The 11,970-nt window shown below is 45.2% G+C and overlaps 1 protein-coding gene across 3 annotated transcripts; it reads left to right on the forward strand.

The window, feature by feature from the left end:
• Positions 1-6: 6 nt before the first annotated feature.
• LOC123060404 (protein TWIN LOV 1) lies at positions 7-4,172 on the forward strand. 3 transcript variants are annotated; one of them, XM_044483111.1, is made up of 8 exons: positions 7-711; positions 1,096-1,113; positions 1,920-2,127; positions 2,258-2,322; positions 3,038-3,117; positions 3,210-3,265; positions 3,360-3,423; positions 3,692-4,172. In XM_044483111.1, exons 1-8 carry the CDS (start codon positions 177-179, stop codon positions 3,845-3,847), a joined length of 1,182 nt encoding a protein of 393 aa, XP_044339046.1. In that variant the 5' UTR covers positions 7-176; the 3' UTR covers positions 3,848-4,172. The 3 variants fall into 3 exon arrangements, with proteins under 3 accessions (XP_044339046.1, XP_044339045.1, XP_044339047.1); XM_044483110.1 differs by lacking the exon at positions 1,096-1,113 and having other exon boundaries at positions 3,360-3,444; XM_044483112.1 differs by lacking the exon at positions 1,096-1,113.
• The last annotated feature ends 7,798 nt before the right edge of the window (positions 4,173-11,970 follow it).

Consider the following 11,970-nt stretch of genomic DNA (forward strand, 5'->3'; position numbering starts at 1 on the left):
ACGGAGCTCCGGCCTCCAGCCTCCCCCGAGCAGAGCCGAAAAGGCCAAACAGAGCACGCGATTTTACAGCCCTGCCCCGCGCGGCCCCCCCTCCACCCGCGCAGATCTTTTCTCCTCCCGCTCCCCCGCGCCCCGCGCCGATCACGCCACCGATCCGGCCCCTTCCCGGCGGGGCGATGGAGGGGGAGGAGCGGCGGCTGGCGGCGTCGCTGACGGCGCGGTACTCGGAGTGGGTGCTGGAGGAGCTGGACGAGCTGCGTGGGAGCTTCCTGCTCACGGACCCGGCCATGCCGGGCCACCCCATCGTCTACGCCTCCCGGGGCCTCGCCGCGCTCACGGGCTACCCGCGCCGCGAGCTGCTCGGCCGCAACGCGCGCCTCTTCCAGGGCGCCGCCACCGACCGCGCCGCCGTCTCGGGCGTGCGCGAGGCCGTGCGCGCCCAGCGCGCCCACCAGGTCGCCATCCTCAACTACCGCCGCGACGGCTCGCCCCACTGGGTGCTGCTCCACCTCGCGCCCGTCTTCCACGCCGCCGACGGCCGGGTGCTCCACTTCCTCGCCGTCCAGGTGCCCATCGCCCCCGCGTCGTCGCCGCGCCGTCACCCGGGCCGGCCCCCGGCGTTCGCGGCGTGCCGGGAGGAGGCCAGGGGCGAGGAGGAGCTGCCTTGCGCCAGCCACGTAGGGGAGGTGTTTGTGGATATCGATAAGAGAGGTCAGTTCGATTGGACGTGTTCATCTGTTACCATCACTAGTACAGTGATCATTTGGGAGTAAATTGCACGATAATAACCACACTGATCAGTGGACCAACCATTAATTGCCAGCGAGATCATTTACAGCACCCCGTGCCTCACTGCTCTACCGTGCCTTGATATGAAATGTATGCGGTAAACAAGATATGTATACGATTGGCCATCAACATGGCCTTATTTGCTATAATTTCTTTCCATATTCATGGTATGATAATTACAGTTGCGCTGGTTGTCTTATTCGTAAGTACTGCTCACTATGTGGCCTTTTTGAGTTGTTAGTTCCTTCTTGGTTCCAAGTTTGACAATAATGGTTACACTAGTCTTGTTTCTTTTACCATTTCCAGGTATGGAGACAAGAAGAAGTAGGTAAAAGTTCTTGTTTGAGTTGGTAATATTTTTGTTTGAATGCTGCATACATGATGCTTTCTTTGTTACTGAACAGACTGTATTTGTTAAACCGGTCTTGACAGAAACATCCGTTTTTGCTTACAGGATAGAAGTTCACACATTAATAGGCCAAAAAAAAAGAGATCCATCCTGCTTTTGTAGGTTTAGAGTAATGACGGGGCAGACCAAGGCCCGCTTGGATTGAGTGTAAAATTAGTGGGATCCCTGGTATTTTAGCTCAAGTTTGAACTAAATACCGGGCAGCACACAAAATTTACATCAAATTCAAACAGGGCAACCCTATGCATACTAGAGTTGCTATATGTGTAAGAAATAAAACTTCCTTTCAGTGGTAAGAATCCGAATCGTACGATAAATACATCTATTCGAAATATATGCATGTGTTCTGTAGTACTCCCTCCGTAAAGAAATATAGGAGTGTTCAGATCACTACTTTAATGATCTAAACGCTCTTATATTTCTTTATGGAGGGAGTATTTAGCGGTGCAACCGTGTCGGAAATTGAGCTAGCTCTCTTAATGAAGATTCAGTTTAGGTAGCGAAACAACACACCAATCTAGCCTGAGTTTCCATTCTTATATATTAATACTGTCATGTTAGTTCATTGAGTCCAGTCTTGCAGAATATGGTGCCTTCTGCCTATTTGGATGTGTGGTTTATACTTAACCTGGCATTTTCACATTATGTTTTTCTCCCCACAAAATTAAGTAGTACTGGAAGCAGAAGTTCTAAATATGTTGTTGCTAGTTTAATGTTGCAGGGCTGGAGGCTGAGGAACCGCGTATAGCTAGCGGCTGTGACAAAGAGATGGCTCTAAGCACAGCAAACAGCATCTTCTCTACACTGAACCGCTATAGCAAACTAACTGGTTTGGTGGTTTGTGAGAGGAGATGTGATTCTGTTGGTATCCCAGCACTCAGCTCTTCCTTAAATCTCTCCCTCGGTAGAATCAAACAGAGCTTTGTATTGTGAGTTATTTGCATATTCTTGTTCATTTGTTTAATTGTCTTGGATTAATTCTGTCGTGTTCATAGTCTTATTTATGTTGTTCATGCCTGGCTTATTTACTAAATGCACTTTGATTTTCGATTTTAACAGAACTGACCGCCATTTGCCTGACATGCCGATAGTCTATGCTAGTGATGCCTTTCTATCATTAACAGGTACATGTTCCTTTATTATTCTAAATACCAGAGTATGTGTTCCATGAACTTTTATAAAGTAATCCATTGATTGTAATAAGGGGAATATATGATGTGCAGCTGTCTATGATCAGTATTACTTCCGCATTTCGACAGTTTGAGGCCTCTTAGCTCAAGTGGCTGAAACTTTTTTATGATCTAGGGATAGTGGGACATCTTGTTTTTTGGCATGTTTGCTGGGATGTTCTCCTATGAAATGCATATATTAGTTGAAGTGCAACAGGCTGAATTTCCACATGTTCTTGAGTTCATATGGGCATGATTGATGTGTAGCATTTGTAATTACTTTCTAACATTATGTTAGAAATGCAAAAGAAAACCTCTTCCTGACATATGAGAAACATATATAGCTGCTTGCAACGTGCTGAATCCTGGCGGGTTCTTGAGTTAAGCTGGGCAGGGTTGATGGGTTGGATTTGGAACTACCTTCTGAAATGATGATAAACAATGCAAGGTGGTGCCATCGGGATGTCATAGCATCAATTCAATGACTTCATGGTGTTTACATATTGGGTATGAGTAGGAAAATGTGAAAGTCCTAGAGTATGGTTAGAAAGATCTAATAATTGTATCTCTTTGCTAAAACATACAGATAATGCGGGCAAAGATTGACCTTGAAAAGATTGTCTGTATGCAGGCAAAGGTTTCTGCTGTTCTAATCATCTTACTTATCCAGGTTACTCAAGAGAAGAAATATTGGGCTGTAACTGCAGATTCTTAAACGGTCCAGGTACTAGTGCGGAGGTTTTAGAGGAGGTGCGGACCAGGATTTCCGAGCTTGTTTGATTGCAATTTTCCTTGTCAAATATGCTCACTTATCAAATTCCTATTTGAAATTGAATGCACAGATAAATCGGCATATCTGTCGTGAGGAGGCTTGCACAGTGCATTTGCTTAATTACAGGTGCGCGTTTGCATAATATCTTAATTTAGTAGTTATCAGGTTTAGATTATGTAAACAACTTAACAGAACTCTTAATTGTTATGCTTCCTATCAGGAAAGACGGAAGTACATTCCGTGACCTGCTACATGTGTCTCCCATCCGAAATTCATCGGGCAAGGTTGGCTTACATCCTTTTCAGGTCTTTCCTGGAAGTCACTGTGCTTCTGATGCATCTGCCTTGCTTTTCTAGTAACGCTGAAACTGAATACTAAATGCAGCAAAAGTACTTCTGTAGCAAGCCTAAATTATGTGCTTAGTGTCTTCTGACCTTTCAAGTGGAAAATACAATTTATGGGATTCTTGTTCTTTTGAGCTTAAGTTGGATGGGTTCGAAATGTAGCAGTCTGATTTTGGAAAAAAGTTGGACTAATTATCACATTGTGCAGGTCGCATTTCATGTGTGGGTTCACCTTGATGAGAGCGCGAAGCATGATTTTAGTGGGTTGACCCCTGAGGTATGGCAGCTCGGTGCTGTTGGTGCTGTAAGAGTTGCAGTTAGAAGCCTGTCTGCGTCAGGTAGCCTGTTGAGACCGTCCCAATAGCGTTTTTCTGGTTTCTTCTTGATTTTGTGCGACGTTGACTTGCCAATGTTTGTATGTAAAGTAACTGCTTAGTGAAAGAGATTATAGTGCATATCATGGGAAAATGGCTGGTAAATACATGAAGTTGTTGTGAATTTTGTAAGTACGCAAAATGAAGGAAAATTGATAGGGGGTGGGGGGTGGTAGTAGTTCAATAGCTCCTTTTTTTTCTTGTCGAAAAGGGGACTACCCCGGCCTCTGGCAAACATGGGGAGAGTATGGTCCATAGTGTCAAAAAGGGCTTCTATAATGCAAAACATGGTCCATTTGATTTATTTTTTGCGCATAATGGTCCATTTGATTTGACCCAGCAGGGTCTGTTCTGGAAAATATTCTACTCCCTCTGTTCCTAAATATAAGTCTTTGGAGAGATTTCACTATAAACCACATACGGAGCAATAATGAATCTACGCTTTAAAATGCATCTATATACATCTGTATGTGGTTCATAGTGAAATCTCTACAAAGACTTATATTTAGGAACGGAGGGAGTAAGTGTCATGTAAATTTGGTATGTAAATGAGTACACATAATTCATGCGACTGGGTCTGGGGAGTTGAAATATACAGATAGAGTTCTTTGATTTCGTAGTTCATTTTCCATCCTCCATATGCCTACTGCGAAAAAGGCGCAAAATGATCTATTTGATTTGACACAGCTGGTTCTGGCAAAATTTACAGTTTGTCTCTCTAAAAAAATGGAGCCTGTCATGTAAATTTCGTGTGTAAACGAGAAGGGAGCATTTCGTCCGACCTGCGAATTCAAGCCCACAGATTGAGAGTCGTCCTTTTGGAAAGAGGCTTGCATCGGCCACTGGCGTGCGTACGTGACCCGGCCCGAAAACGACTCCGTACTTTGTTCTGTTCGTAAAGCTCTAACAAGAAGCCTAATCTTATCTCATCTCATCTTGGACTCTTACGGCAGGTACACTGGCCCAACGCAGCCACTTCCGTCGCATTCCCACGCACGACGCTCACGATCGAGCTTCGTACCTTTGCTGCATCCTCAACCGCTCTCGAAAAGGACGAAGGAATATCTCATAAACACAGCCTTTTTTCTTTTTGCGGAATATACTACTGTATCTCATAACACAACCTGACAGCAGACACTAAGCTGCCGAAAACCACCATAATTGTGTGAAGTAGCGTGGAAAGCCATCAAAACGCCAACAATTTACAAAAATCACCAAAATCTAGCAACATTTTTTCCCCAGAACCACTAAAAGGCCGATTAATCGTGTTTGATAGTGAATTACAAAGGATTTTTTTAACAAAAATGTAAATTATAAAGGATTGGTCGACGAAATATGAATCGGAAAACTCGACATGTGGGAGCCATTATTAGGGTAAACGTGGCAGTGGTTGATGGCCCGTGCAAACGGCTGTTAGACGGCGCTTCTTTGCCGCCTCTACAGTGCGTGCCCCGCGCCAGCTATCGGCTCCGACGGGTCAACCAACCGAGCATTGAGAATGGACCCCACCGGTCAGATCCGGTGTCAAAACACAGCCAACCGAGCAGTTAGTGGTTTTGGCTATATTTCTTTTAGGCCTCCTTTGGTTCATAGGATAGGATTATCATAGGAATAGGAATCTTGTAGGAAATGAGATAACATGTATCTCAAATCCTATGAGTAGGAATAGAAAACAAGATGTCATTTGGTTGACACCAAAGGAATTTTTCCATTGAGTCTAGGCTTTTTTTTATTTTCCTATGAAATGTGGAGGATAGGAACCAATCCTATGTAGGAATAGGAATCCATTCCTATGAACCAAAGGGCTCTAAAGGAAAAAAATCCAATAAGAATCCTATCCTCTAGAATTCCTATGAAATTCCTCTAAACCAAAGGAGGCCTTACTGGATTTCGTGTTTTTTGCAAAACGTTACTACCGTTTTCGTGGTTTTTAATAATTTAGTCCACATCATTTTATTTAGTAATTGTTCTTGTCATCTGTGTATCCAGTTGCCACAGCGATCGTCATCCGGTTAATTTTGCTGACGATATGCAAGAAGCAGTGCGAAGGGGGATAGGTGACGTGACGAGAACCTTCCTCCGTATGGCCAATGGCATGAAATATCTTAGCTTAAGCTCATGTACGTGGTGGTCGACGAGAGAGAGAATTCCCTAGCGGGCAAGCAAACACGTACCACGCAGAATTTTTACACCACAAAAGCGGGAGCCGATCGAGCTCACAAGTCACAAATACTTAGGGTCCAGCGTTCCATCGTCGTCGTCGTCGTCCACGGCCCCGAGCACCTGACCCGGAGCTTCCAGGTGCTCGGTCTCGTCGTCTCTGCCGGAGAAGCCACGGCAGGCGATGGTGACCGCGACCGGCACATGCCAGTGCGCGCAGATTCGGCTGCCGCTGCGGCTACGCGGGGCACCGATCGATCAAATCTCCCGGGCTGCGGCTGCGCGCGCGTGCCCGAGTTGGACGGGAAGCCGCCGGTTAAGCAAGTAAACGGGGCTATGAATTGTCCATTCCACTTGCCTCGCGCCACCGCCCACCGGAGTAAACGGCCACGTTGTCATCGTCCTCGTGCGCCACGCATGGCGCCTCCGGGTCGGGGTGCGGGGCAGACTACACTGCCATAGACAGCTACTCCTCGCGGTACATTTTTCGGGTTCAGCCAGTTCCCACGGCACTCGCCGCACGTGGACATGAACTAATCTGAACGAGACACGTGCCGACGCTTTTTTCTCTTTATTTTCTCAACGCTAGCGTGGCGTTGCGGAGCACTCTAGCTCGAGACACCACATGCATGTCGATTTCATGGGGTACGTGCTAATTCCACGTTTTCTTTACGGCGGTGCATGTACCATGTATACGTAGATTCATGGTGGCTGCGCAAATTATGCCAAATATAAGTCTTTGTAGAGATTTTATTATGGACCACATACGGATATATGTAGATGCATCTTAAAGTATAGATTCACCCATTTTGCTCTGTATGAAGCTCATATCGAAATCTTTAAAAAGAGTTATATTTAGAAACAGAGGGAGTATATCTTAATTTCAGCTACCTGTTTGCCTTTTAAAACAAATACTAGAATAAAATAATCGACTACTTGGAGAGAAGCACGGGGCAGGGATGTCACACCTGAACTCCCATCATTGATGCTTCCAACGTGAACTAGAAACTCACTTGGATGCATGCAAGGGCATGGGCTTTTATGACTAATCATTGATAATTCTCTTATGATGATTATATCATATCTTGGATACTTTTGCTCCCTTGTATTGCATCTAACCCCTTGTAGGTATTTGGATATATATCATTCCACAAGTTTGCTCTCAAAGTCCTATCTCGAAGCAAACAAATTTGGACCAAGTATCTTTATTTTTGGTGTGCCCAAGGAGCAAGACAACTCAAACATATATATCCTTTGACATTAATTGACTACATATTCCACTCTTGTCATTTTGGATATACATGTTCCTTGCAAGACTAACCCATGTAGGAAGATGAACTACTAACGAAAAGGATTGCTCCCAACCTCACTCCATGAGCATCCACTACAAGTTCAACTACATGATGGGAGTCAACACCAAAACCCAATGTAAGTCTTCACATCTTAGAGAAGTTTTACTCAAAGACATGAACCAAAGCAACTCCACAAGAGGTGCATACATTGAAATGCTTAAACGAAAAATGGTAACCCCATTTTGAGCTTAACGAATATACTCTAACATAGGTGACCTAGGTGACCTAGTCGCCGACCCTCTTCCAGATGAAGTTCCTAGTGTCTCTTTTAGATTCTTTTTCTCGTTGCATTTGGTTGTTTTATCCCCTTCCATAAAAAAACTCCATCTAGATGCTCTTTTTTTTCTTAGCCAGTTTTCTTCTCCCAAATCAATTCATTGTAAATTCTATTAGAATTCAATGCAAATCTTTGTGAGAGCCTATTTGTCTAGTGAGCTGAGTTGACAAAACCTTCTCTTTGCCTTGAACTCGGTACTTCCGAATAGAATCACATCGGCTTCACCAAAATGCAATTTATCATTGCATATATGTTCATCGGTTCAATCAAAGAGGACAAACTCAGATCCACTGATGTGATCAGTCCATGTCATCTCCAACATAGACTCACCGACTGATCCTTCTTGGAGACACCGGTGTCACTGCATAAAGAAATTTCTGTTAAACTTTTCTTTGATTCTTTCTTCTCTAGCTCCACTCAATGATTCTTTCCCTCTGCCCGCATCTGAAGCTAAATCATAGCTAGTTGCGCCTCTCGAGGACCATGCCTTCTTGATCAACATCCTTGATATTAACCCTTCTTGGAAATTGATGTCAAATGGGGAGAGATATGCACACCAAAGCTCATTTACAAATCTCTTCTATAAAAAGGAATATCTTAAAGGGAGAGAGAGATGCATTTTATAAGAGGAGATGATCCTGCATGTTTCTAAAGAGGGGAGAAACATGTTTTTGATCCTAGTTGATCAAGTTATTTATGTGCTCTATTGTTACTTGTGTTTGCTCTGATTTATGCTTTGATTTTATCTTACCCTACCTACTCCCAATATCAAATTCTAAAGATTCAGGGGGAGAGGAAGCTCAAGTTTAGGGGAGAAAAATCCTTGGAACTCTATTGCAAATCTTGTTTGATCTTTTGGGGACATGGTTGCACCTAAAGAAGTATTAGCCTAGTGATACTCTTTTCTATACATGTCATCCCAATGTTGGTATTCTTGATGGTCTTGTATCTATTCTCTTTGAAGATTTTATCTTGTGTTATGTAACCCTGTTTTCTCAAGTGTATTTCTTCAGGAAATTGATCAAGCACCTCAAGGTAAGTATATGCATCACCCATTTGCATGATGATCTCCTGCTTGTTGCACATATTGTTTGCAAGAAAGAATCATGGACATGAAGACTCTGCTTTCTCATTCATTTGCTCTGATGCATATAACCAAGATACATGTAACACACTTCTGATTCCTTACTACTGTGCATCTATATGCCTAAGGCTACCATCATTTAAATGGTTGAACACTTGTAGGGGGAGCATATGCATGTTACATGTTCTCTCAAAGCTTTCATACATCTCTTGCAATTTATCTACTTTAAGCTTTTGATGTATGTTGTCATCAATTACCAAAAAGGGGAGATTGAAAGCACATTTGCTCCCTTGGTGGTTTTGGTAATTCATGTCAACATACATATTGTTGGACTAATGCTTTTATCTAGTATATTTTAGAAAAGTTCAACATTGGCATGACAAGAAAATGAGGGTGTGGACCCCTTCAAAATGCTAAGGACATGGACTAGCAAAGCTTCAAGACTCTACATTTTTGGTTAAGTGATCCAAGATCACATTGAGTTCATAGGAAAGATAATACTATTAAAAGGGGATGAGGTTTTTGTAACACCCCCATGTATTAAGCTATAGTAACCCCCTTGATTATGTTAAGTCACTTTGCTTAACAGTGCTTGATCATTTTGGTTCAAATCTCATTTCAAATTCCAGCTCTGAATTCAATTCAAATTTAAAGTGAGAATTTAAATTCACAAACATGGTTGGAAAATAGTTCATCATTTAGCAAATATTCCAAAACAAATAATGGTTAAGGAAAACAACATCACTTGTTTGCTCATTGGGCTCTAGCATTTAAAACACCGCCAAAACAACATTTTAAATGTTTTTCTAAATTATGAAAAATCCAGACTATTTCAAATGCCTCCCAAACTTTTTGTGGAAGTGCCTAAAATTGCAATGTTGAAAACATGCAAAACAAAAGAAATAAAAGAAAACATAAAATAATTAAAAAAAGAAAAGACACATGCCACTGTGCACTGGGCCTAGTGCACAATGCCTGTGTTGGGGATCGTAGCAATAATTCAAAAAATTTCCTATGTGTCACCAAGATCAATCTAGGAGATACTAGCAACGAGAGAGAGGGAGTGCATCTTCATACCCTTGAAGATCGCTAAGTGGAAGCGTTGCAAGAACGCGGTTGGTGGAGTCATACACGCAACGATTCAGATCGCGGTCGATTCCAATCTAAGCGCCGAACATCGACGCCTCCACGTTCAACACACGTACAACCCGGTGACGTCTCCCACGCCTTGATCGAGTAAGGAGAGAGGGAGAGGTTGGGGAAGACTCCGTCCAGCAGCAGCACGACGACATGGTGGTGGTGGAGGAGCACGGTACTCCTGCAGGGCTTCGCCAAGCACTACGAGAGACGAGGAGGGAGAGAGGTAGGGCTGCGCCTTGGGAGAGAGAGACTCGTGTGTTGGGCAGCCCCAAAACCTCCACTATATATAGGGGCAAGGGGGAGGGGAGGCGCCCTAGGGTTTCCCCTAGGGGGGGAGGGGCGGCCAGGGCAGATGGGATCTCCCCCTTGGGTGACTTGGCCCCCAAGCCAGGAGGTGGGAACCCTAGATGGGGCGCCCCAAACCCCCTGGTCACGTGGGATTAGGTGAGGGGGGAGCACAGCCCCTTAGTGGGCTGGTTTGCCCCTTCCCTTGGCCCATGAAGCCCCCCAACACTTCCCGGGGCTCCCGAAATACCTTTCGGTCATGCTGGTCATCACCCGGTACCTCCGGAACACTTCCGGACTCCAAAACCTTCGTCCAATATATCAATCTTCTCCTCCGGACCATTTCGAAACTCCTCGTGACGTCCGGGATCTCATCCGGAACTCCGAACAACATTCAGTAACCGTGTACATACCTTCCCTATAACCCTAGCGTCATCGAACCTTAAGTGTGGACCCTACGGGCTCGGGAATCATGCAGACATGACCGAGACATCTCTCTGGTCAATAACCAACAGCGGGATCTGGATACCCATGTTGGATCCCACATGTTCCACGATGATCTCATCGGATGAACCACGAAGTCAAGGATTCAGTCAATCCCGTATACAATTCCCTTTGTCTACCGGTATAGTACTTGCCCGAGATTCGATCGTCGGTATCCCGATACCTTGTTCAATCTCGTTACTGGCAAGTCTCTTTACTCGTTCCTAACACATCATCCCGTGATCAACTCCTTGGTCACATTGTGCACATTATGATGATGTCCTACCGAGTGGGCCCAGAGATACCTCTCCATTTACACGGAGTGACAAATTCCAGTCTCGATTCGTGCCAACCCAATAGACACTTTCGGAGATACCCGTAGTGCACCTTTATAGCCACCCAGTTACGTTGTGGCGTTTGGTACACCCAAAGCATTCCTACGGTATCCGGGAGTTGCACAATCTCATGGTCTAAGGAAATGATACTTGACATTAGAAAAGCTTTAGCATACGAACTACACGATCTTGTGCTAGGCTTAGGATTGGATCTTGTCCATCACATCATTCTCCTAATGATGTGTAACGCCCCGAGACCGATGTGCCAGGTGTCCTCAAGTTATTCGTTGTTGTTGCCTTGTCATTGCTTGCGTGTCATGCATTGCATATCATGTCATAATGTGCATTTCATTTGCATACATGTTCGTCTCATGCATCCGAGCATTTTCCTCGTTGTCCGTTTTGCAATCCGGCGCTCCTATGTCACCCGGTGTCCCTTTCTACCTCTTTTCGTGTGCGGGTGTTAAACGTTTTAGGATTGGACCAAGATTTTTCATGTGGCCTTGGTTTACCACCGGTAGACCGCCTGTCAAGTTTCGTGCCATTTGGACTTCGTTTGATACTCCAACGGTTAACCGAGGGACCGAAGAGGCCTCGTGTGTGTTGCAGCCCAACACCCTTCCAAAGTGGCCCAAAACCCACCTAAACCCCCTCCATCATCTCGGTCATTCGATCACGATCACGTGGCCGAAAACCACACCTCATTTGGACTCTCCTAGTCCCCTCTACCTATAAATATGTGATCCCCTCCGAAAATCCCGCAGTCCAAACCCTAGATCCAACTCCCGCACGCCGCCGAACATCTCCGTCCTGCCGCTGGACGTGTCCGCCGCCGCCGCCACATTGTTCTGGCCAATAGCAGGCCACCACGTCGCCTCCCCGCCGGCCTCTCTCTCCCCGCGGCCCGCTGAGCCCATCACGGGCCCGCGCAGGCCCGCGCGCCAACGCCGCTCGCCCGCTGCGGCCCGAATCCCGCGCCGCCTGGCTCTCCTCTCTG

This window comes from Triticum aestivum, chromosome 3A, assembly GCF_018294505.1.
Source record: "Triticum aestivum cultivar Chinese Spring chromosome 3A, IWGSC CS RefSeq v2.1, whole genome shotgun sequence".
Taxonomy (NCBI): Eukaryota; Viridiplantae; Streptophyta; class Magnoliopsida; order Poales; family Poaceae; genus Triticum; species Triticum aestivum.